This window comes from Odontesthes bonariensis, chromosome 18, assembly GCF_027942865.1.
Source record: "Odontesthes bonariensis isolate fOdoBon6 chromosome 18, fOdoBon6.hap1, whole genome shotgun sequence".
Classification (NCBI taxonomy): Eukaryota; Metazoa; Chordata; class Actinopteri; order Atheriniformes; family Atherinopsidae; genus Odontesthes; species Odontesthes bonariensis.
In genome coordinates, this window is record NC_134523.1 from 32762932 (window position 1) to 32789695 (window position 26764).

Sequence of the window (26764 nt, forward strand, 5' to 3'; positions counted from 1 at the left end):
CCACCGGGGATCTGTGATCTGTGGTGAGGTTTTCACATCCATGTAAACACAGCCCGGCCGCCCAAGAACAAGATTTGTCAGGGTGAATTTGATCTGGGACCTTTTTGATGCTTAGTGTCCTAACATCGTTGTTTTCCTGTGAGACATGTTGGAACATGTTTATGAATTATGATTATTATTAATTAATTGAATTCCAATTGGCTTGAATTGGACTTACTATCTAAGTGCCTTGAGATGACATTTGTTGTATTTGGCGCTATATAAATAAAAATTAATTGAATTGAATTGAACATGCAGCACATTAAAGGGAAGACTGAAGTCAGATGAGAACTTGATGCCCACATTTCTGTTTGTTGCAGAGCACTCAAAGGCAGTTCACCTTTTAGAGAAACGACAATGATGCAAGCAAAGTATTCTGAAAAAGCCATCTTCCTTTCCAAGCCTGTGTGCACGTGTCAGCATCCAGACGGCCTCATTCATGTGACATAAATGTATATGCTTCATCATTGCATTCCATTTCCTCCCGAGTGGCTTGTCTGAATTGCTCTTAAATCCAGTGGAACATGGCCAAAGGCTTGATTGGGGGGAACTAAAGGGGTATTAACTGGACAGCAGTCCGCTGGTTGCACACGGTAACTTTACAGCGGACTCGGACAGTCGGAGCCACCCGTCGTGACTCTTTACTGTATGCATCTCTCTGTTTTATTTGCTTATTTTCTGTGCTCGGGACGGTCATATGAAGCAGTATTTCTGTCTGTCTTCCTCTCCAGGGATGTACTTGATATCAAAGTACATCAGAGAGAAGACGGACAGTGTGGTGATCTTCTCTGGAGAGGGTTCTGATGAGCTGACTCAGGGATACATTTACTTCCACAAGGCAAGTGCTCCACCAACCCATCAATCTTACCGAATCAGTCCAACTCAAGCTCGAATAACGCTTTGCTTTTTTTGCTGCATATTTTCAATAAAAAGGGAACTGTTTACACAAGCATCTTATGAATAAAGCTTCAGACAGTCATTTTACAGTAATTTACCGCATAGTTTTAGATAACCACTGAAGCTGTCCCTTGGCTACCGAACATTTTTGTACAGGTTCTCCTAGAAAAATCTCTTTGACAATGAATCAGCTTGAAGGTGAGCTCAGCTTCCACATAGAGGTCCATTAAACTCACTCCTTTTTACGCATCAGCCTCGGCAAAACAACACTTCATTTCCCTCTGAAGCTCCATGCTGAGCCACACGGCCCCAACAGTTCCATCTGCAGTGGAAGTTGTTGGGGCTTTCCTTTTTTCTTTTCTTTTTTTTTTTTATATTATTTTTTGGGGCTTTTTATGCCTTTAATGGATAGGAAAGTTCAAAGAGACAGGAAGCAGGAGTCAGAAAAAAGGGGAACAACATGCATTCCTTAACATAACTTTCCATCTCTTATTTACTGTTGGACATCCTTGCCCTGCATGACTGTGGGACTTTGGAAACCATGCATTCACCTGTTGGTCTCACTGTAAACGTTTGCTTTTTTATTCTAAAACTCGCCCGTCAGCTCTTGGTGCTTGTGCTCTCTCAGGAACATATTTCTGTTGGATATTTTTATTGCAACCGATGTAAAGCAGGTGAGCGGGGGCTTTGTGTCACGGTTTGATACGAGCTCCGTGTGATGGCCGGTCAGCAGAGAAGGAGCATTGTGGGTGAAACCCTTTGCATTTGAAGCAGTCCCGTACTGATGTGTGGACAGAAGTGAACAGAACTGATGAGTATCGTTCGGATCACTGGATGTGGTGACGGTGCTGCTCAGACTAAAGCTCAGACACAGAACATGTCTCTGTGGCATTAAATCACATTGTAGCATGGTTTTTGTTAGTTTTTTACGAAGCCGTACAGAAGTGGAAATATGGTAGCAGTGAAACCAAAAACCTGACCTCCAGTGGATACAGTTCTCACTTTGCAGCAGTATTGCATGTATTTGAGCACGTGGTCATTGGTGAATTTATCCCGCGGTAGCATTTGCACTCCTTGACTGCGCGGGTAATGGGAGCATTCTGGGCTTTAATAATAACAGCTGTGTTCTTCCTGCAGGCTCCAACTCCCAAAGCAGCGGCAGAGGACAGCGTTCGTCTCCTGAAGGAGATCTACCTGTTTGATGGTCTCCGCGCTGATCGCACCACTGCTGCACATGGGTAACACTTCTCAACCTGCTCCCGGTCCCTGCCGTCATTGAATAATTCAACCTGTAGACCAACTTGAACTCTGTGTTTAGAAACCAGCATAAAACATGAAATCAGGTCTCTGAGGAAATGTAAAAAGCAAGTTTTCAACTTTATTTTTTGACAAAAAAAAAAATCAAAAGAATTAGAATTAGGTGATGTGAATCCGTGTTAGGGATCCGAGAGAAGGTGTTAATAAAAAAATCAATAATAAATGCAATAAAATCAAAAATCAAAAATGTAATAAATGAGAGTAAGTAAATACTACTACTAATAAATAAACATATGACTCTGGGCATGTACCTATGTACAAAAATGTCAATAGGGGAGTGGTCCGTGGCATAGTGGGTTCAGCAGGCGCCCCATGTACAAGTATGTACAGTCCTCGCTGCAGCTGGCCCCGGTTCGAGTCCCGTATCGGACGGCCCTTTGCTGCATGTTGTTCCCCCTCTCTCTGCCCCCTGCTTTATGTCTCTCTGAACCTTCCTATCCATTAAAGGCATAAAAATCCCCAAAAAAACAAACAATCAAAGAAAGTCACAATTCACAATATTACTCAACTGAGGGATCGTCTGTACCCTGGACCTTTAAGTCAAAGAAAATAACCAAATAGTAAAACAAGTTCTGGTGTGAGGACCATGACATGTAGTGTACTGGCAACTCATTCATCTTTAAGCAATCGGTGTGGGATTACAAATTAAATGAAAATAAACATTATCGACAAAATTTTTTGTACCCACCCCGTAGTATAAGAGAACGATGGTGCAACAGCATGTAAATGAAGAATATACAACTAAAAGGTAAATAAGTAAATAGTCTTTGAGTGGGATTTTTAAACCGTCCACACCCTAGTGTCTATCCAAAAGAAAGGAGGCGAGGACAAAACCTCACTGTCCTCACTTCACAACATCTGCTGCCGGAATGGTAGTCTTAACGTAGGCCATCGCCTTCTCCGGGTGCAGGAAGTGTTTGTTATCAAAGTTGTAGGAGATGCCGAGTCGAGCTGGGAACATAATCCCATAGCGGATCTCTTATCGACCTCAGAGGAGGTTCCTGACGTTGTTGAAAGCGGCCCGGGCCTTGTTGTGGTCTGGAAATATAGCCACTGGGTCTCCCTTGTCCCGGAGCGGGCCTCCTTCTCTGGCTCGGCGCAGTACATCCATGCAGTCCTGATAAGAATGCAGCCTGGCGGTTTTCCATTGTGAGGAGGATAAACCAGACTATCCTTGTCCAAACGCAGACCCTCCTTTAGTAGTTCAGAGACTGAAGCAGTGGAGCGCGAGCCAGGCTCCTCCGCAACCCCCCCATACGAACATTGCATAGTCTCATTTGGCCCCCCATGTCCTCTCCCTCAGATTAGCCAGCTCTGTTTTAAGTTTAAGTTTTAAGACCTCACCCGACCGAGTTGACGAACCTCCCTCCATGTCGCTGATGGCGGCCTTCATGTTGTCCATGTTGGAGCGGATGGCCGCAGTGCTGTGAGCGAGTTCAGACTTGACTTCTTTCAGCTCGTTTTTAACGAAGTTGAAGTCATCAGTGAGTGCATTCTTTAGCTCGGCCCTAATAATAACGGAGATGTCTGCTTTCCGTGAGGAAATGATATCGGCTTTCAGGCCCCCCGGGTCCATTTCTGACTCTGGCTGTGACGCATCTTCTCACCGCTATCCTTGCCACCTCGAGCCGCGGTGGCTTCGGGCCCAGCGCTTGTAGGGCCGCCGTATTCATATTTACGGAGCTTGGTCGCCATGGAAGTTAGGTGCACAGTTTAACCGTGCCCCGGGGTGTTTCGGTTACGTTAATGAATGAAATTTCCAACAAATCTGCAGAAAGTGCACTTTAAAATAGTATTTTTTTAGTTGGGCAAGAGCTCAACACAACAGGTATTACTCCATCGCCAGCTCACTAATTCAATTCAATTCATTTTTATTTATATAGCGCCAAATACAACAAATGTCTCAAGGCACTTAGATAATAAAGTCCAATTCAAGCCAATTGGAATTCAATTAATTGTAATCATAATTATTCATAAAATAATCCAATTCGTTCATATAGAGCCAATTCAAAAACAATTTCCTAGCTAAGGAAACCAACAGATTGCACTGCAACTTTTTTTTTTTTTGGTCCAATCTCCCGTCCTGAGCGTGCCTGAGGCGACTGTGGAGAGAAACGCTAGCGCCCCTAACATCTTAACTTTGACTATAAAAAGGGAAATGAAGTAGTAAACAGCAACATGATGGACGAGCTTAAACAGTAAAATGTGGTTAACTTTTGGTCTGTTGAGTAAAACCCACTGCATCAATATTGTTCCTATTTGTATCAACAGGAATGAAAATATAAAAACATAACACCGGTTTTGTTGTAAAGGAATATGTCCAGATGACTGGAAAACGGATTAATGAATACATTCTGGATGGAGTGTGTTATTACTTTGTAATGTGTTTTCGTCTCTGCTTGTTATTTTCCAGTCTGGAGCTCAGAGTGCCTTTCTTGGACCACAGATTTACAGCGTATTACCTCTCCCTACCTGAGGAGATGAGAATCCCTAAGGTCAGTTCATCTGTGCAGTCTGTGTTGTCATTGGCTCATCTCGCCCTGAGTGGTGGAGCATTGATTCCTGTGTTCTCTGAAACAGGATGGAGTGGAAAAGCACCTTCTGAGGGACTCCTTCAAGGGTCTCAACTTGATCCCTGAGGAGATCCTGTGGAGACGCAAAGAGGCCTTCAGTGATGGGATGATGTCTGTGAAGAAGTCCTGGTACACCTGCCTGCAGGAGCATCTGGAGTCTGTGGTAAGTCTTTTAATGTGTGTTGTTTTCAGGGGGCACCTTTTCCCCGGCAGGCGTTTTTTTTTTTTTGCTCCATTTACTCTCATTATCACTGTGCCGTCAGTTTGGCAAAGCAGGAAGGAATTCACATTGGCTATTAGGACATCGGAAAACAAAGAATTCGCCATCTGAAACAGCTCTTGTGTAGTATAGTATAGTGGTGTATACCAGGCAGTATAGTATAGTATAGTGGTGTATACCAGGCAGTGTAGTATAGTATAGTATAGTGGTGTATACCAGGCAGTGTAGTATAGTATAGTGGTGTATACCAGGCAGTATAAAATAGTATAGTGGTGTATACCAGGCAGTGTAGTATAGTATAGTGGTGTATACCAGGCAGTGTAGTATAGTATAGTGGTGTATACCAGGCAGTGTAGTATAGTATAGTGGTGTATACCAGGCAGTGTAGTATAGTATAGTGGTGTATACCAGGCAGTGTAGTATAGTATAGTGGTGTATACCAGGCAGTATAGTATAGTATAGTGGTGTATACCAGGCAGTGTAGTATAGTATAGTGGTGTATACCAGGCAGTATAGTATAGTATAGTGGTGTATACCAGGCAGTATAGTATAGTATAGTGGTGTATACCAGGCAGTGTAGTATAGTATAGTGGTGTATACCAGGCAGTGTAGTATAGTATAGTGGTGTATACCAGGCAGTATGGTATAGTATAGTGGTGTATACCAGGCAGTGTAGTATAGTATAGTGGTGTATACCAGGCAGTGTAGTATAGTATAGTGGTGTATACCAGGCAGTGTAGTATAGTATAGTGGTGTATACCAGGCAGTGTAGTATAGTATAGTGGTGTATACCAGGCAGTGTAGTATAGTATAGTGGTGTATACCAGGCAGTGTAGTATAGTATAGTGGTGTATACCAGGCAGTGTAGTATAGTATAGTGGTGTATACCAGGCAGTGTAGTATAGTATAGTGGTGTATACCAGGCAGTGTAGTATAGTATAGTGGTGTATACCAGGCAGTGTAAGTCACATTGTTAGTGTTTGTAACTTAGTAGAGCCAGTCGTTGTCCTGAGAAGAATCAAAAGTCAAAATGTTTTTTTTAATCCCTGCGAACATAAACATTTTTTTCTCATTACTGTTTCTCTCACACACACACACACACACACACACACACACACACACACACACACACACACACACACACACACACACATTTATTTATGTATCCTTTCCATTCACATGTTCTAAATGGGTATCAACAATGGAAGCAGAGACCCAGTTAATGTGCCACTGTTGGGTCCACCTGTAGCTGTAGAGTTCTGCTCAGTTATCACTAAATCTTTGTTCCATTCAGACAGGATTACCATTCAGTGAGTTAAAAAAAAAGTATGTTCCCCTTTGTATTACAGAATCCAATCTTAGATTATTTTAATATTAATATCTACTGAAAATGATCAGGTGGTTGTAGGTGTTTTTATATGCTCAGGCATAACTACAGCCACCCCAGCTGTGTGTATGTTTACAGAGAGTAGTTTGTAAGTTGTTTAGTTGCCCATTAAAGTACTTTTCCTGCAGGAGAAACCCTTTCTGTTCCAACACCCAGAAGTCCTTGCCATTTCAAACGGTGTTTAAGCTTTTCCTGTGTCTCAGGTGAACGATGACCAGATGGAGAAGGCTCAGAAGACATTCCCTCACAACCCTCCAGCCACCAAAGAAGCCTACTACTTCAGACAGGTGTTTGAAAAGCATTACCCAGGCCGCGCCAAGTGGCTCTCCCATTACTGGATGCCAAAATGGATCAATGCCTCCGACCCCTCAGCCCGGACCCTGTCCATCTACAAACCCGATAAAGACCAGTGATTGGCTGGAGCTGCTGTGTGTGTCCGTCACTCTTTAATGTGTCGTAGCTTTAGCTTTGCTCTGTTCAGTGATCACTTTGAAATGAGGACTTGTATTTGAATTGCTGGGACGTTGCTCCACAGCTGCAGCCTTTGATTTTAGGGTTGGGGGGGTTGCATTTTCCCATCAGCATTTCATTTAGTGGGACCTGCTGCAGAGGAAGTCCATAAGTGTGTCTGCTTTGTGTGCAGCACACAATTCACACCTTTAACTTCTGATGTGGAGAAAATGGCAGCTCGAGAGACTTGGGTTAAAAAAATAAAATAAATTCTGATTCTTTAGTTTGGCACATGTAATGAAATGTCTGAGGCTGGCATCCTGGGGAAATAAAGGCAGAGATCAAACAACATGCTTTGAAGCAGCTGGTGGTGGATTTTGAGGCAGTTTTTTTTTTTTTTTTTTTATTAGTTTTCCTTTATGATAAATTCTGCAGAATATTTGTTTTAGCATAAAACAAATATTTTTCCTTTTTTGGATGCATTGAAAATGCTTTCTGGGATGGTCGGTGGCGTAGTGGGTACAGCAGGCGCCCCATAGTCCTCGCTGCAGCTGGCCCCGCATCGGACGGCCCTTTGCTGCATGTTGTTCCCCCCCTCTCTGTTCCCTGCTTCCTGTCTCTCTTGAACTGTCCTGTCCATTAAGGGCATAAAAGCCCAAAAAATAATTAAATATTAAAAGAAAATGCTTTACATCAACCTAAAGTAGAAAAGGGATAAATGTAAAAACTTAAAGTTTATTATATAATGTTAATATGCATTAAAATGGAATTTAAGTGTAACAGGAAATAAGATGTAAAGTAAAAATGGAATTGAATAAATGAACGAAGGTGAGATTTTTATGACGATCAGTGGGAGGAAAAAGGTTTCTAAGATATACATGTTTCCACATAAACTCATTTGTTCACTAATAGAACTTGCCTTTGAGGAGCTCATTCTTCTGGCTTTAGTCCCACAGTTTACATGTATGGAGGGTACACCGTGTTCCAATAGCAAAACATACCAAACAAATGGTACAGAAGAAGAAACGGCTTTCCAGCACAAAAACTCTTCATCGAGTTGTGTGGAAAAAATCAATCGTTAGCTATCGGGCACCCATGCCCTGCATGAAGGTCGATGCGTAGCATGCAGACATGTAAATGCGAGCCCATGTCCCCGTCAGACGGGTACATGTCTGTGGTATATGATGCCACGGTGGCTGTTGTTACGGTGTTCTGTGAGGGGCAGTAAAGGTACCTGTAGATACTGTAGTATCGAAGGATGGAGAAAAATCCACTCAGAGCGTCGTTAGCAACTTGAAGCTTTAGTGAAACAGCAATCTTGTCACTGTTAAAATAAAAGAAATCAAAAGAACTGGCAGAGATCTGTTCAGTGGCATTAAAGGCCTCAGCATCCTTTATCTGACATCAGTAGGACTGTAAACACATAGAGCTGTGAGAAGTTTGCCTTCCGGCCAACATTGCACAGGCTTTTCTGTTAATGTACTTATTTTATCCTATTTTCAAAGGCACATCATTCAACATCTCCATCCTTCTAAAAAGATCAGATCCCATAAAGGCTGGTGTTTCTTTACAATCTAATGCTAATTCTTAACTGCAGCTGCTTTCTGAGGTTCCATCATGCAAGTGTACGGTATATTTGAACAGCTCAGGTCTAAAGGTCGCGGTGACCTCAGATATATGTCTGTTTTGGTTTTTTTCTGTTCAAGCTTCTAACTTCAAAGAGGTGTCGGGGCTTGCCGTCTGATGCTCTGCAGCTTGTATGAGGAACATCTTTAGGATCTCATGGTGTGGACTGACTTCACATTTTAAAATGTTAATGCAACTGTAAGAAAGTTTGTTGTATTTGGCTGCGTTTTATTTTAATTTTAATAGTGTTGCCCTCTCCTGAGCAAAAGTGTTTCATGTCTGTCTCTGTACTCGTTGCTGAAATAAATGCATCCCTTGGCACATAAAATGTGTTGTTACCTTTGATCACCACCAGAGGGTGCCCTCCCCTCGCGCTTTCTGTAAACAGCAACTTCTATTTTCTTTTACTGGATTACAAAGACAAATTCAGTCAAAGAAAATAATTATAAATCATTTTAATTTCTGTCCAATTACTATTACACCATATGTGCAGGCGGAGAACACGACAAACTCTTCTAAAAATCCAAAAGACGAGTACCTGTGCCAGTGTGTTGGATTTGTAGGACGAACAGATGCAATTAAACAGTCATGAGGCACGATGCAGAGAAGTTGGCAGTGCAGTTTTCAGCATACCCCGGGGTATGGCCTTGCTTTGAGAGCCTGCAACAACATTTGGTCTTAGCGGCGCAGCAGATGGCAGAACACTCACAGAAACCACTTAACATTGACAGTGAAGCAGTTTCCCTCATCAGTGCACCTTCTGCTGGGACTAAAGAGACTGGCACAGGTGGAGCACGGCTACATCACTACAATGTGGAAACAATCAGTTTATTCAACTAACAGCTATACACAGTTAAGAGAAAACAAAACAAGCATGGGAACCCTCCAACGGGTGAGGAGCTGGCGGGCGATGGCTGCTCAGCGCCTCCTGTCGTACGTCTGTAATGTGCTCCATTCGTAGGAATCTGCAGAGGGAAAGAAAGCACATGCTTCACAACACATTTGCTGTCAGTAAAGTAAAGACTGCTGAGCTAAAACGGGAGCAGAATTTCCTAGAGGCGAACTTACCTGGCTCCTCTTGGCTTCTTTTTCCCATCAGTCCAACAAACGAGTTGATTTTATGTCCTTCAAAGGAAAAAGATTTAGATTTAGAGTGCAGAAAAGCTCAGATTCCATTAGGATCAATTTGATATTTTATTTACTTTGCTTCTCATTTTATTGATTTATTTGGGTGTTTTTCATAAATCTAGCACATATTGAATATATGTTCAGAGAATATAAAGCCAGCAGAGCTCTTAGATCCAAGGACTCAGGTCAGCTGGTCCAGTCCAGAGTCCAGACTAAACATGGAGAAGCAGCATTTAGCTGTTATGCTGCAAACAAGTGGAACAAACTGCCAGTGGAGATTAAACTTTCACCAAATGGAGACATTTTTAAATCCAGGTTAAAAACATTTCTGTTCTCATGTGTCTATGCATGAAATCTGCACGATATCCTTTAACTTATCTTGACTGTTGCTTGTTTTTAAATTCATTTAAATGATTTTATTTGTTTCTCTTTATGTTCTTTTATGTATTTTTAATGCTTCTTCCACTCCCTGCTGCAATGCTATTATTTTATGTAAAGCACTTTGAATTGTTTTGTACATGAAATGTGCTATACAAATAAATTTGATTTGATTTGATTTGATATTGAGACAGCGAGACAGAAGTCTTTTGTAAAAAAAAAGAAATATCCTCTCTAACGCAGGCGCTTCGGGATCTGAATCGAGTAAATCAGCTCAATCAATAACTCCCTCAGCTTGGGCTGAATGCTCCTAGCATTACCAATGACTAGTTTAATCCTTAGAATGTGCAGTTTTAGGATGTAAACTCCTTCATTTACGGCATTCCGCAGTGTCCGTGTTGTTTTCAGCAGACTGGGATCCAAACTGGGACCTGTCAGTTTGCACAGATGTAAATGTGACGAACAGCTGCACAGCAGACTGATGGGGGGCTCCTGTCAATCACACTAATGGCCTGTAATAGAATCATGAGGGGGGGTTGCTGGTAGCCATGTTGTAAAACTACAGACAGCCTTAAGAGAATACTATATTATTTTGACATAAAATCCCTAGTCGCATTAACTGTAAAAACTGCCTTGTCACTCAAAAGTGCAGAAATAACTTAGATTTCATTCTTTATCTCTCCTGTAAGTGTAGGGAGCATCCTCTGAAGTGAAGGGGGAAATGCACAGCTCCCGCCATCCATCACCAGCGTAAACAATCCAATTTTACTCTCGTGTGTCCTTGTGGCGTTTATCCCAGCACTGTCCCTCTCCATAATCATGAGTGACACAGTCATGCCTGCATGAGAGGAATAAATTAGCCGTATGCTCAGTCGTGCTGCGCTCTGTTGCATCACTGAATGGGTGACCATTTAAAAAAAAAAGCAAGGGGAAAATCCTCTGGGCCTTTTATCTCTTCCCTTTTCGTCTCACCCAGGCATGTGCGTTTGACTACCGTCGGAATTGGCAAATTAGTGTTCAAAAGAATTTCATTTTGTAATGTTTACGATAGAAAAAATAAATAAAAATAGAGCATCAGTTAATCAAGCCCTGTGTGATTGTTTGTCTCTTGCCCGCTCTGCCTGCACCACTGAAATAGAGACTGTGTTCAGGTGGTTACACGCAGGACGAAATATGGGAGACTTTGCTTTTAACCTCACTGTGGGACATTGAATATCTGATCCACTTCTCTTGTAGAGGGGGCCGGTTGGTGTCTGTAGAGCATTCAGTGCCCTTCCTCTAACACCTGCTTCCTCCATGCTTGTATTGCACTACCTTTAATTTAACCTTGTAGCACCCACAGTTGCAGATTTCCAACAAGCTTTTTATTTATTTACATTATATTTTTATTTATTTACATTATTTGATTTTTTAAATTTACATACATTATTTACATTCATGTGTAATATTTTTTTACATTACATTTTCTTGGCTCAGTGATTACACTCTGCTTTGCGGTGGTCTGTTCTAGTTGGTTCTGCTCTCGTTTGGTGTGGTCTGCTTTGTCCACCTTTCACAGCGCTAATGGGAGCTCAGATCTCCAAATTGTATTATTACAAAATTAATGAGGAAAGCCCACAGTTGCAAATATGCAGCATTGCCTAAAATGATCAAAAATAGCCCAATTCCAAAAATTCCAAGAATATTGGTTTATTCCCACCCAAAAAGATGCAAGAAGAGCCAAAATGATTTTTTTCAATGATTATTCATATGCTTCGGTGCTACAAGGTTAATATAATAATATCTGTGATGGACTGGCGGCCTGTCCCGGGTGTACCCCGCCTCTCGCCCGATGACCACTGGGATAGGCTCCAGCCCCCCCACCGACGGATTCAGCGGGTATAGAAAATGGATGGATGGATGGATGGATACCTTTGATATCATTTGAAATCTATCTTATACAACATCAAGTTTGCCCGGGCTTCACGAATACGGATCTGCATGTTCATTGGATGTTCACAGTACAGTTTTGCGCCTCGTGACGAGACTTTTTTGGATCATTTAGCGGACTTTCAGTGGGATCATTTTAAGCCAACGACGCGGGTCAGTTGTCACTAGCGGTGACGTGTCCTCTTTATTTTACAGGAGTTTACATCCTACCGTTCTTACAGCTTACCCTGAATCTGTTCTCACAGACTGATTGCATGCCTTTGACTTTAAACTAAATGTATTATTGCTGTTAAGTCAGTAAAAGGATAAAGTGTGAGGACGGCTCATAGACTTCCATGAAATACGGGAGAAATCATCAAATATGAAACAAGCAAAGCACTTAAGAGATGATCTTTCTCATCCAAATGACTCTGGCAGGAAGTAGCTGACAACTTTTTCCTGAGGAACGCCAATCAGATTCCACCCTCCGTTCTTTTATAGCTGCACCAGCGATTTGGTTTCTCTTTACGGAGTTTAACGCAGAAAAGAAAGACACAACAGATGTGACTTACGTTTGCGGGTGATCTGTGCGTTTGCTGTGGGAACACAAGGTGAAACGTAAAGGCGTGGTTAGCTCAGCAACAGCACAGCAGGAGAGAATAACTGTAGCCATGAGAAGAAACTCCCTCACCCATAGAGCGCTTCCCCATCAGACCAATGAACTGATGCGGCCTCGGCTTTCTCGTCATCCTCAGGAGGAATTGTCTGAATGGGTCGTTGGATAGCCAGCCGTCCTGAGTGGAGGAAAATCTCAATGAAATCTTCAGGTAGACACTAAGTAGGGGGGGGGTCTAAACACATCCGTCATATCAAACATTTCCATTCTTACACTTTCCTCAAAACCAAAGAGGAAACAGCCCCAAACTTCCAACTAATGCGTTCTACAATACAGAGATGTATTGTAGAACGCATTAGTCTGACTGCGATGTGGACCTGGGGGCCACTAATGGCTTACATGCTCAGTTCTAATGATTCACTGTAGGTTCATTCATCTGCAAGATGGCACCAGCCTGCAGTTAAGGACACTGAAGGAGTGCTCTGGCACGTTTCCAGTCCACAATGTCAAACATAGGACGTGCTTTTCATGTCAATGGAGCGCGCTGGACAAAAGTATGTTGCACACTTAGTCTTTTTCCTTAAATCTCTTTGGTTGGCTGCTCTGACTGCTGCAAAACTCCAATGTTGCAATGCCCTATTTTCCATGAGCCGGTGCCATCTCAGCTTGGTCTCAGATGTTTTCAATACCTTTTCTTTCAAGTTACCTGTATATTCTGAGATATTAATGAAAAAAATTAACCTTGGGGACTAGATTGGTTTGTGGCTGCCGCCTACAGACTGGAAGGCTTGAAGCCATTCCCCTGCACAGAGGTGTGACCAGAATGGCATGTGGGGGGGCAGTTAGCTCATCTGGGGGGGCAGAAAACAATACCTGAAAAAAAATCGGTGGAAAACCACTACTACAACTTCAAGCATAATAATAATAATAATAATAATTCAATTCGGTAATGAAAATATGGTCACACTAGCATAAATCATGACCGTCAATTTTGTTAGCAGTGTGGAATTTTTTTATGAAGTTTTTTTTTTTTTTTGGAAAGAAATGTAGAACTTGTATGATGCATGCAAACGCACCATTACAACAAAAAAAATTAATAAAGCTATAAACTTTGCAGATATATGCTTTTTTAAAATCACCACCTGCATTTATTCTATCAATACAAGACACAAACAGAGATAATAAATCGTGGCCTTTTTTCTGGCCAGTTTTCTTTGGATGGACAGGGCATTTCTCAGGGGGGGCAGTGCCCCCCCAGCCCCTGTAGCAACGCCCCTGCCCCTGCAGAGTGAATCTGACAGCTTCTTCTCCCAGTCAGGGAAATAGATTTCAATTCAATTCATTTTTATTTATATAGCGCCAAATACAACAAATGTCATCTCAAGGCACTTAGATAATAAAGTCCAATTCAATTGTGTACTTTAAAAACTGAACATTTAAAAAGAAGGAAAAAAACTGCGTTTAGAAAATAGGCAGAACTGATTATTTGGGATTGAACTTAAAGGAAAACATGCAGGTCTAACAGGCTACTTCATCTAGAGAAATGTGTACTTCTTAAATATATCCAGTTTTATCTCATTCACTTCCTTTATTTCATTCTACCAAATGTAAGCCCCAGATAAGCCTTTGTTTCATGAAAAATGAAATGAACGTCCAAACAGAAGCACGGACGGAGGGATCTTAGAAAGGAGCAGTTACCTGTATAACTAATATAACTGGACCGTATTTACCTGGATTTGGTGACTGCTCGGCCAGTAGTCACTTCCCTCTTTTGGGTCGTCATCTTCACAGAAAACTTGGGCGACGGCGAGAAGAGCCATTAAAAGTGGCAACAGCAGAAACTTCATGCTGAGGATGTTTGTGGTCGCGATAACTCTGAAGTAAAACCCTAAACCTCAGCCTAACAAAAACTGGTAAACAACAGGTCTGAGATTCTGTGCGCGCGCTGCTCCTTAGTCCATAGCGCGCGTGTGGCTCCTGCTTCTGTCCCCAAAGCTCTCCACGCGCTCAGCCTCTGCAGCAACTTCTTGCCTCGCGCGCTGTCCTGTCACAGAGAGTCTCTCACGCGCCCCTATATAGCATCCTGAGCTGCGTTGCTTGGTAACGTAGTCGTAGTAGTGAGATTACTTGGTTACAGTTACATGCAACATGATAAAAGTCAAAGCAGTGACGTCATAGGTGTGTGCGTTACTGGATATATTTCACATTATGAGAAGCAACATTATAAATCATAAATCCTGCCAACAGATTATATATGAAAAGCGCACAGGCTGCTGCTACTGAGAATTCATTCATCATCTGATGTATAATTCAGTTCAATTCAATTTTATTTATTTAGCGCCAAATACAACAAAATGTCATCTCAAGGCACTTAGATAATAAAGTCCAATTCAAGCCAATTGGAATTCAATTAATTGTAATCATAATTATTCATAAAATAATCCAATTCGTTCATATAGATAATAATCATAGTTATATTAAGTTCTATGATGATTATAGTATAATCATCATAGAACTTTATCTGGTGGGCCTTGTGCCTCTGAATTTGGTTTCTTTTTTTAAATAGCTTCTAAAGATTGAATTTTACATCTACTTTGGAATTCTTGCTTTTCTCTCATTTGTTTCCTTTAAGATGTTTATGTGGAAGAATAAGAACCAGGTGGCTCCTGATGCCCTTTTCTCACAACAAAATGCTCGTGACAGTTACAAACATGTCCTAGAAATCTTTTGGACACTGCTTTTGTGGTGGTGATTATATTTCTGGAACATTTCAGAAGAAAGCTAAGGCTTTACTTTTAGCACACATCATGAAGCGCATGTGGGACAGATGCGTGATGCGGGGGGGGGGGGGGGGGGGGGGGTAACGTACGACTGACGTCAGCACCAGATGATGTAATTAAGTGAAGCTTAAAAGTTGTGCTCATTAAAAGTCCACAGCTCTTAACCACAGAAGACTTTGTCCATCTGTATACTGCGCACTTTAAACCGTGTTTTTATTGATTTGATTTGATTTATTCCAGCAACAATCGGTTCATTTCATTTACCTTTGTGTGATCTGGCAAATAACACAAAGGTAAACGTGTCCTTCTGTTCAGGCAAGTCGAGAATAAAAATGTTTTATTCTATACTGGCTTGTTTGGACCTTATTTTGTTATAATCTTAGACCATGGGCACCATTACATTTCCTGTCAGGCCGGGCTGGGGGGGTCATATGGCACATACCCTGGAGAATTCTCAGGGAACTTTCTAGATTTGCTTACAGTACCTGCAGAATGGGGAACAGCAATGTGCAAAGAGTCGGTCTCTGTGGTCAAAGCTCCACTCCGTGCTGGAATTGAATCATTCTCACAACTGTGACAGCTCATCCAATTAACAGAAGGAAGGAGGAGGTGAAGATGGAGGTGATAGAGCTGCTGCAGCCATGGGAGGGAGTCACCACACAGGGGGAGGATCAAGAAGCAAGATGTAGGAGGTAAAGAGAGCACAGTGCCAGTGAAGATGGGGCACACAGGAAAGCAGATCATGTGGGGAAATGTGAAAAATAGGAAATCAGTCCATTAAGGCTGCTACATATGAGCTGGATTGAATCGGAAGTGACTCGAGATGCTTTGATAAGGATTTATGCAACAAATGGGTGCTCTGACAGTCTGATGGGATGGATTGATGGATTAAAGCAATTTGTTGATTCTGTGCATGGAATCAGTACAAGTCAGATCATGTGTTAGAGGGCAGGACTGAACTAAAGCCACATAGTACAACATGGTACCAGCGGTTAATGCAGGAGCAACCCCACTCAGAAAATCCCTGATGAAAACAGACAACAAACTTTGAAATAGTAATGGTATTGTTATTCCCGATTCTTTATATTGGAAGCCCAAGAACAAGCTGGAGGAATCTTAAGTTAAACAAAGTATTTATTCGTGGTCACATGTGAAGTTTAGCCGTGCTGAACTCGGAGAGACAGAGCCCTCGCAGGGCCTCCATCAGAGAGCCCCGATATCTGGACACATTTCATATTTATGTCCACCTTTATCTCTCAGAGGTTGTACCTACATTTGACGATGCATCATTGAATACTTACTCATGCTGTGAGCAGGCCATCCACCGTCTTCGTCATGTTCTTTGGATGTGATAAGCGATGTGTGTGTGTGTGCGTGTTGTTTCAGGCGTGCATCTACTGCACCAGACCTATCTGTCCTAAGAGACGCTTTATCTGACCCAGTTATTTTATCCCACTACGTCATCTTAAAGTGTTGGACATACATTTGCGTTGTATGAGCAGAGTGTACCGTACAAACTAGGAACATAGATTATCTAGAGAACTACAGAATATGAATACATAAAGTCTAAGAATAAAGCCAGTTTATAACAGTATGTAGTAATAATAATTGAAATAGTTTAGAAGACTCCAATCTAAAAAGAATAGTTTAGATAAAAAATAAAAATGAAACCTTTTATGTCTTTTTCTCTGTAACTGCAACACATGTTTTGTCTGAAAATGATATAAGAAAAAGAAGAAGGGAAGCAATTCACTGATCCACAGAATGTGATATGAACATGTTCTCAGGAGACTGTGCACACAAACTCCAACTGTTTGCGTTCTTTGCAGATAAAGATGCTGTGATAATCAAAATGGGGTTGCCATTTGTTTCATTTTCTCTGTAACAGGCTCAGCAGACATTTCTCAACAGGTGCTCAAGCAGTTTCATTTTCGAGCAAGAGAACTCAATGGCAGTGATATTTATGAGCTGAAACAAAGGGTTCTGGCTTTGGTGCACAAGACCAACTCAATCACAGGAAGAGAAAGGATTAATCCTGCTATTTGTTTTTGCTTTTTAACATGACATGAAAGATTACGCAGATGATGGTTGGTGGTCAGTTATACTGCTTATTGGTTCATTTAGAAATCTCTGAATGTAAATTGAACTCATTGTTAAAATTAAACCAGTGTTTCAATATCTTTTTGGTTTTCAATCTATGAATAAAAAGTTTCTTTCTACTCACTTTTCAGAAGCTTATGAATTGTAAGCAGTTCCACTAAAGACTCAGCTTTCCTAAAATGTTTTCATAAATATTTGATTGACTGCAGGATCAGTCCAAATACAAGGCAGGACATCTTTATTTATACAGCGCATTTCATACCACGTGCAACTCAGTGTGCTTTACATAAAGACAAGGCATTTAAAAGAACAGCATAAAGCAGTATAAAAACAAGCAATTTAAAGAGAATAAAAACAATAGAATAAAAATTAAAAGACACAGTTAAAAGCAATCAAAGAAGAGGGGAAAAAAGAAAAATATAAAACAATTAAGAGGATTATGCTTTAAAATTATTTAAAGGAACTCAACCATAAGCACACGGAAAGAGAAATGTTTTTAACCTGGATTTAAAAGTGCTTCCAGTTGGGGCTGATTTCAGTTCTGCTGGTAGTTTGTTCCAGTTGTGTGCAGCATAACAGCTAAAAGCTGCTTCACCGTGTCTAGTTTGAAGTCTGGGCTCCACTATCTGACCTGAGTCAGCAGATCTCAGAGCTCTGCTGGGTTTATACTCTACTAGCATGTCATTCATGTTTTCTGGACCTAAACCGTTCCGTGATTTATAGACGAGCAGCAGAACTTTAAAATCTATTCTGTATCTGAGCGGGAGCCGATGTAAAGACCTGAGAACTGGGGTGATGTGATGTGATCTCTTTGTTCTGGTTAAAACTCGGGCTGCAGCGTTCTGAATGAGCTGCAGCTGTTTGAGACTCTTTTGGGGGAGTCCAGTCAGAAGACCGTTACAGAAGCATGAATCAGCTTCTCCTGATCTGTTTGGGACATGAAACCCTTCATTCTGGATATGTTCTTAAATCAAATCAAACCAAATCAAATTTATTTATATAGCACATTTCATGTACAAAACAATTCAAAGTGCTTTACATAAAGTGGAAGAAGCATTAAAAATACATAAAAGAATATAAAGAGAAACAAATAAAATAATTTAAATTAATTTAAAAACAAGCAACAGTCCAGATAAGTTCAAAGATATCGTGCAGATTTCATGCATGGACACATGAGAACAGAAATGTTTTTAACCTGGATTTAAAAATGTCTCCATTTGGTGAAAGTTTAATCTCCACTGGCAGTTTGTTCCACCTGTTTGCAGCATAACAGCTAAATGCTGCTTCTCAATGTTTAGTCTGGACTCTGGACTGGACCAGCTGACCTGAGTCCTTGGATCTAAGAGCTCTGCTGGGTTTATATTCTCTGAACATATCACAGATGCATTTTGGGCCTAAACCGTTCTGGGATTTGTAAACCATCAGCAGGCTTTTAAAATCTATTCTGTGACTGACTGGAAGCCAGAGTAAAGATTTTAAAGCTGCTGTGATATGTTCAGATCTCTTAGTCCGGGTTAAAACTCCAGCAGCAGCGTTCTGGATGAGCTGCAGATGTTTAATGCTCTTTTTGGGAAGTCCAGTTAAAAGAGCATTACAGTAATGGAGTCTACTGGAGATGAATGCATGGATGAGTTTCTCCTGGTCTGTTTGGGAGAGGAAACCTTTAATTCTGTTGATGTTTCTGAGATGGTAAAAAGCTGCCTTGGTGACAGCTTTGATGTGGCTGCTGAAAGTCAGATCTGAGTCTATCAACACTCCGAGGTTACGAACCTGGTCAGTGATTGTAAGGTCCCGAGTCTCAAGATATTTACCAACGCTGACCCTCTTCTCTTTGCTGCCAAACAGAATGATCTCAGTTTTGTCTTCATTTAATTGTAGAAAATTCTCTCTCATCCAGGTGTTTACTTCCTCCAGACACTGACACAGTACGTCTGCTGGGCTGCAGTCGTCCGGTGACAGAGACACATAAAGTTGTGTATCGTCTGCATAACTGTGATAATTGATGTTAAAGTTCTGTAATATCTGACCCAAAGGGAGCATATACAAGTTAAACCGAAGAGGTCCAAGAATTGACCCCTGGGGGACTCCACAAGTCATGGCCACTCGCTCAGATTCATAGCTGCCAATTGGAACAAAATAACTCCGGCCTTCTAAGTAGGACCTGAACCAGTTAAGGACCGCTCCAGAAAGTCCAACCCAGTTTTCCATCCTGTGCAACAGGATTCTGTGATCTACAGTATCAAACGCAGCGCTGAGGTCCAACAGAACCAGAACTGAAACATTACCAGAATCAGTATTCAACCTGATGTCGTTTAACACTTTGACCAGAGCTGTTTCAGTGCTGTGATGACGTCTGAAGCCTGAATGAAAGTTATCAAGACTTCCACTTTCATTCAGAAAGTCGTTGAGCTGGTTAAATACAACTTTCTCAATAATCTTAGATATAAAAGAGAGATTAGAGACAGGTCTGTAGCTGTTCATCATAGAGGCGTCTAGAGTTCTCTTCTTTAGGAGTGGCTTAATGGCAGCTGTCTTTAGTGACTTGGGAAAAATGCCTGATGCCAGTGAGCTGTTAACTATTCGTAGGAGATCACTTTCTACTGAGGTAAAAACAGTTTTTAAAAAGTCGGATGGTATTATGTCCAGAGTGCAAGTGGTTGATTTCAGATGCCGAACTGTTTCCTCTAGGATTTTTAAATCAACAATATTAAATTGTGACATAACGTCAGAGTTATTTCTAGGTTTTAGACGCAGATTAGTTTTCTTGTTTGTCTGTGTTGCGTGAATGTTTTGTCTAATTGTTTTGATTTTTTTGGCTAAAAACAGTTGGCAAATTTGTTGCATTTCTCTGTGGAGAGGTCTGGGTTTTACTGTTTAGGAGGATTTGTGAGTTTTTCAACCATAGCAAACATCCATCCATCCATCCATTATCTTCCGCTTTTCCGGGAATCGGGTCGCGGGGGCAGCAGCCTAAGCAGAGAAGCCCAGACGTCCCTGTCCCCGGCCACTTCCTCCAGCTCTTCTGGGGGGACCCCGAGGCATTCCCAAGCCAGCCGAGAAACATAGTCTCTCCAACGTGTCCTGGGTCTTCCCCGGGGCCTCTTCCCAGTGGGACGGGCCCGGAACACCAGGAGGCATCCTAATCAGATGCCCGAGCCACCTCATCTGACTCCTCTCGATGCGGAGGAGCAGCGGTTCTACTCCGAGCCCCTCCCGGATGACCGAGCTTCTCACCCTATCTCTAAGGGAGAGCCCAGACACCCTGCCGAGGGTATAGAGCTGGTCCACTGTCCACGGCCAGGACGAAAACCACACTGCACCTCCTGAATCCGAGATTCGACTATCCGGCGGATCCTCCTCTCCAGCATCCCCGAATAGACCTTACCAGGGAGGCTGAGGAGTGTGATCCCCCTATAGTTGGAACACACCCTCCGGTCCCCCTTTTTAAAGAGGGGGACCACCATCCCGATGTGCCAGTCCAGAGGCACTGCCCCCGATGTCCACGCGATGCTGCAGAGGCGTGTCAACCAAGACAGCCCTACGACGTCCAGAGCCTTGAGGAACTCAGGACGGACCTCATCCACCCCCGGGGCCTTGCCACCGAGGAGTTTTTTAACCACCTCGGCAACCTCAGCCCCAGAAATGGGAGGCCCCACGTCCGAGCTCCCCAACTCTGCTTCCTCATCGGAAGGCGTGTCGGTAGGATTGAGGAGGCCCTCGAAGTACTCCCCCCACCGACTCACGACGTCCCTAGTTGAAGTCAGCAGAGCCCCGCCCTCACCATACACGGTGTTGACGGTGCACCGCTTTCCCCCCCTGAGCCGCCGGATGGTGGACCATGAAGTCCCCCAGCAGGACGAGGGAGTCTCCCGGAGGAGCACTCTCCAGTGCCTCCTCCAGGAACTCCAAAAAGGGTGGGTACTCTGAACTGCTGTTCGGTGCATAAGCACAAACAACAGTCAGGACCCGTCCCCCCACCCATTGGGGTTTACCCTCTCGTCTACCGGGGTAAACCCCAATGTACAGGCGCACAGCCGGGGGGCAATAAGTATGCCCACACCTGCTCTACGCCTCTCACCGCGGGCAACTCCAGAGTGGAAGAGAGTCCAACCACTCTCAAGGAGGCTGGTTCCGGAGCCCAAGCCATGCGTCGAGGTGAGTCCGACTATATCTAGCCGGAACCGCTCAGCCTCGCGCACCAGCTCAGGCTCCTTCCCCAGCAGAGAGGTGACGTTCCACGTCCCAAGAGCCAGCTTCAGTAGCCGAGGATCAGACCGCCAAGGTCTCTGCCTTCGGCTGCCGCCCAGCTCACAAAGCACCCGACCCCCTTGGCCCCTCCCACGGGTGGTGAGCCTGTCAGAAGGGGGACCCGTGTAGTTTCTTCGGGCTGTGCCCGACCGAGCCCCACGGGCACAGACCCAGCCACCAGGCGCTCGCCAGCGGGCCCCACCCCTGGGCCTGGCTCAAGGGGGAGGCCCCGGTAACCCACGTCCGGGCAAGGGTACACGGTGTCCATTATTGTTTATCATCATAGAGGGTTCTTGTGAGCTGTTCTTTGTCTGGTCCCTCATCTAGGATCTGTTTGCCATGGGTGACCCTACCATGGGCTTAAAGCCCCGGACAACATAGCTCCCAGACTCATTGGGGCACGCAAACCCCCCCACCACGATAAGGTGACAGCTCATGGGGGAGCCATAGCAAACAGAGTTGGAAAATTGTTGACATTCTTATTAATCATTTCAGATAAATGCAGCTGTCTGGCCTTGCACAGCTCGTTGTTAGAACTACGCAGGCTTTCTTTGTACAGCTCATAGTGAATGTGAAGCTTTGTTTTCCTCCATTTACGTTCAGCTTTCCTGCATTCTCTTTTCAGGTTTTTGACCGTAGTGGTGTTTCTCCATGGGGTTTTCTGTTTGATCAAGGTGCTCTTGATTCTTGTCGGTGCAACAGCTTCCATTACATTCAAAATTTTTAAGTTGAAATGATCCAGCAGTCCTTCAACCGACTCTGCGCTCATTGTTGGTAACATAGCTATGGCCTCCCTAAACTGAGCACTTGTTTTCTCATTGATGTACCTCTTCTTAACTGAGAAGCTGGTTGTTTGAACATTCTGAGTGATCAATAAATCAAATAAAATACAAAAATGGTCAGACAAGGCCAAATCAATAACCACAACAGAAGAAATATCAACACCTTTAGAAATGAGCAGGTCCAGAATGTGACCTCGAAGATGGGTTGGTTCTGTTACATGCTGCCACAAACCAAACATGTCCAGCACAGAAGAAAATTCTTTGGCATTACCATCCGTCATATTATCTATGTGAATGTTAAAATCCCCGGTCAAGATAAAATGGTTAAAATCAGTCGAAATAACAGACAATAATTCAGAAAATTCATCAATAAAACTTGCACAGTATCCTGGAGATCTGTAAATGATTAAGAACAGGATTTTAGGAACACCCTTTAAAATAAAACTAAGATATTCAAAAGAAGTGAAATCACCAAATGAGATCTCTTTACACTGGAATGTATCTTTAAATAAGGCGGCACCCCCCCCCCCCCCCCCCCGACTCAATGAAAACAGCAGCACTGTTATTTTGCTCTAACCAAGTTTCAGTTAAAAACATCAGATCCAGGGTGTGCTCAGTGATAATATCATTCATTAAAAATGTTTTCCCAGCTAAAGACCTAACGTTTAATAAAGCCAACTTTTGTGTTTTAGAGGTGTTATTTGCCCCCTGGTGTTTGGAAGCAGTCTGTGGCACAGAAGGTATGTTTAATTTATTTAAAGATCTTTCAGAGTGCAACTCTCTGTGTTCTGACTGGGCCACATTTCTCCTGCCACCTAAAAGTACAGAAATGTTAAAACCTTCTGATAAACAGGGTCCCAGCTTGTCCTGGGAAAAGTCACAACTGCCATAATCCTCGCAGCCCGGACCCTCTACACATCACACATCAGACTGCGGAGACAGAACATGATGGCGGTGTGGAGGGACAGGAGGGGGCGGGGCTTGGTGGCGAACCTTTGGCCGCTCTGGTGGGGGGTTTATGGGGGACAAAAAGGGATTGGGCTGGGGGGCAGATCTGAGCCCAGCGTTGACCCGCTCCATCATCTGCTCAGTGAATTTCAGGTGAGGGGAGGAGGGAGAAAGGGAGGGTGAGGAGCGCCATGACCTGTCAGGGCTTTGGGGGCCTGGGGAAGGTCCTGGGCCCTGGTCCTGGTCATTGGTGCTGTTGAGAGGGTTGGGGGCAAATAAGGACCCCTCTTCTTGCCTCTGATGTCTCTCCTTTCTGAAGCTCTTCTCGGGTGGGGGCAGATGGAGTTCCTCCTAAGGGTTTCTGCTGGGCTTTGTTTGTTCCTCTCTATGAGATAACTCCTCGTTTATCTCAGTCTTGGCACCGACCACAGATGGATGACGTAGGAAGTAAAATAAGTTGGAGGAGAACAGTTTCACCCCTGACTTGTTCAAATGAAATCCATTTGCCTTGAAAAGATGCCTGCGTTCCCAAAAACTGTTAAAATGATGAATAGAATGCACTGAGTGGTCAGCACATGACCCTGTTGACCCTGTATGCAGAACGATGTTTGTCACAGTTTGATATTCATCTGCAATTTCAGGAATTCTCTCCTTCATATCGTTGACCATATCCCTAGGAAAGCAGAAGGACTTCAGTGTTCTTACCGCACATCCTTTGTACATCATTTACGGCAGAGTCACCCACAATCAGAGTTTCAGGCCCAGCCTTTAGCTTTCCCTGTGGCCTTTTACTTTCTGGCAGGTTTTCAGTCCTTGCCTTGCTGCTTTGGGATGGATGGTCATCCAATAGAGATCCAGAGTCCTTCGATAGTGGAGCAAATCTGTTCTGCAGTTTCACGCTCGGTTGTTTTGGAGGTTTGTTGTTAACCTTCCCATTCACGGCTGCCCAGTCCTGTTTCCTCCCATGTACGGGGGTAGAAGAGCTCCTCTGTCTGGTGGGAAGTGAAGGCCAGTCAGTTTCACATATTTCAGCTCGCTGTGCCCTGCCTGTGATACGTCCTCCTACTTCCAGGAGACATGATTTACTTTTTAGTTTTGCACCGAGATGGTTCCAGGGAGGACTATTATTCGATGATTTATTATAGTGCAGAGTCTGCTTTCTTGGTCGTGTTATCTGTGCTCCTTAGCTGCAGGGCTCTCAAGTTTTCAAGTTTGCTTGGAGTGAGATTCGGGCGGGGCAGGGGCTGGGCCGTGTGCGCGCGCGGGGGGGGTGTTTCTTTCGTTTTTTTTGGGGGGGGGGGGGCTGGTCCCTTGCAGTATTTCATCGCCATAAACTAGCTAAAGAACAATTGTTTTATTTATACCAAAATCACAAATATTCACTTTTACACTAAATTCTGCTATATTTGAAAATAAATTGTTTTAGGTATGCAAAGTCTTAACAAACAACATTTTTTTATGAGTGTTGTTGTAAGTGTTTGTGGCAGATTTTGATGCTTGATGACTGATATTGGGGGCTCCCATTTAAAGCACTGTGGCTCAATGTCAGCCATTTTCACAGTCAAGATGGATGACAGAGTTCCATTCAGAGCCAAAGTGTTCCTGGTCTTGGTTTTATTGAGCCCCACCATGGAAAAAACCCTCTCTGCATCAGCATTTCAGTGTGGCAGAACTAATACCAGTTTGGCAATTGTAGATAGCCTTATTGGGAATCTGTTCATACCAGTCACCTTTGAAAAAAATTAACCATGGAAGCCTAATGACACTCCTACATATTTTTCATTTTTCATTAAGTTGCTCATGTCAAAGGGTGTGTACTGAATATTTAGGTCTACTACTCCAACGAACACTTTAATCGGCAGGTATTGGTCTTTTACAAGGACTAGGAAAACTATAGTAACTAACAAAAGATTAAAATAAATGAAGATATGACCTGCTGATGATCCTGACGGTTCTCTTCCACCTCCAGCTCGTCTACAACTTCTGCACGCATTCAGAGCATAATAGGCTATGTCCGCTGTGCATTCATGGAACGCGTGCTTGCAGCTTAAAGCTATTTCAGACCTCACCCGGCAACAAGAAATTCTGTTTTCTGATTGGCTGAGAAATTCTATTTTGTGATTTTCCGATGGGTTGCTAAATCAAGACAGCTGTACCAGAGCTATAGTTCTGAGCTGTACGAGCGCACCTGCCATTGACTCGTTTATAGTATCGGCCATTAGAATTTCTGTGCGACGAAGTTGATAATTTCTCAGCGTGAAAAATGGCATGTGTGGCATGTGAGCGTGTGAACTTGTTGAAATGCGTGTGTCTCACGCTCATTGCGTGAGACTTGAGAGCCCTGTTAGCTGTGTGTTAGCTTGCTTGTCTCCACTATTCTGAATCAATGGCAAGGTTGTTTCATTTCCACACAGTCCATTTACCTCCACATTCACTTCTAAGCGATGGATTTTTGTCTCCAGTACTGCAATCTTCTGCAGGAGGCTGTAGTAGTCATCTCTGGAGAAGGGAGGGATCTTGCTCCCAGTTAGCCTAGCGGTTAGCACCTTTCCAGGCTATTTAGCTTTAGCTGAGTGCTAGGTGCCCGGACACTGTAGATCAGGCTTCAGCTGTGTGTAGGCCGCGCACACGGAGCGCTGAAGATAAAGAACTCTAAGAAATGTTGCTGTTTCTGTTAAAAACACTTTAATCCCAGAGATTTATAAGTGTCCAGAAGCTATCGCAGGTAGGCTCACATGGAAAAGAGGGAAAAATCAGCATAAAATCAATAAAATAAGCAAAGCCAGCAGAGAGCAGGTAGAGTAAGCGTCCGCAGGACGAAGCAAGAAGCAGGAAGTGTAGTAATATTGTAGTGAAATAAAAGTGCGGAATCAACAGGTTAGAGCCGTTTACATCAGTTTTTCCAGTCTGTAAAACAATGATTATCATGAAAAATTTGAAACTCATGTTACTAGTCTTTTATAGGTCCGGGTTTCGTTACAAATTGTGCTTTCTGAGAGACAACCATAATCAACTTTTGATTCTGACCAAAGCCTGTGCTTTTCCCTTGAGGTTGAAAAGCTTTCTGTGCTGAGAGTTTGGTTGCATGAACAATGCTGTGACCTTCTGATGGAGTTGCTCCCCTGGGCTCCATTTAGATAATGGATACTCAGTTGTGGGTGGGTGGCTGATGTGAGAGGAATATTGATAACTGACAGTATGCGTTAAGGAGGAAACAAGCGTCATCACAGACATATTGATTTTGATGTGCAGATTTAAGGTAACTGTTTGTTATTGAGTGTGAGAATCAAAGAAGATGTAAAAATGATATTTCATGTGGTATTCTAAATCAATAGTGACAGCAAATAAAGATGAAATTGAGAACATT

At 43.0% G+C, this 26764-nt stretch overlaps 2 protein-coding genes across 3 annotated transcripts in view; one reads left to right on the top strand and one right to left on the bottom strand.

Annotated features, from left to right (window-relative positions):
• Positions 1–10093, top strand: part of asns (asparagine synthetase) — a 30889-nt gene extending 20796 nt beyond the window's left edge. Inside the window, exons 8-12 of the mRNA XM_075449055.1 lie at positions 771–877; positions 2074–2174; positions 4667–4748; positions 4834–4989; positions 6637–10093. Coding sequence (XP_075305170.1) covers positions 771–877; positions 2074–2174; positions 4667–4748; positions 4834–4989; positions 6637–6846 — 656 coding nt within the window. The 3' untranslated portion in view covers positions 6847–10093. The remainder of the gene's footprint in view (positions 1–770; positions 878–2073; positions 2175–4666; positions 4749–4833; positions 4990–6636) is intronic.
• On the bottom strand, positions 8950–14605 carry tac1 (tachykinin precursor 1). 2 transcript variants are annotated; one of them, XM_075449056.1, is made up of 5 exons: positions 14270–14605; positions 12615–12717; positions 12496–12519; positions 9578–9634; positions 8950–9498 (listed from the first exon to the last, which is right to left on the bottom strand). In XM_075449056.1, the coding sequence occupies exons 1-5, from the start codon at positions 14384–14386 to the stop codon at positions 9428–9430; spliced, it is 372 nt and encodes a 123-aa protein (XP_075305171.1). In that variant the 5' UTR covers positions 14387–14605; the 3' UTR covers positions 8950–9427. The 2 variants fall into 2 exon arrangements, with proteins under 2 accessions (XP_075305171.1, XP_075305172.1); XM_075449057.1 differs by having other exon boundaries at positions 8950–9474; positions 14270–14600.
• Positions 14606–26764: the final 12159 nt, after the last annotated feature.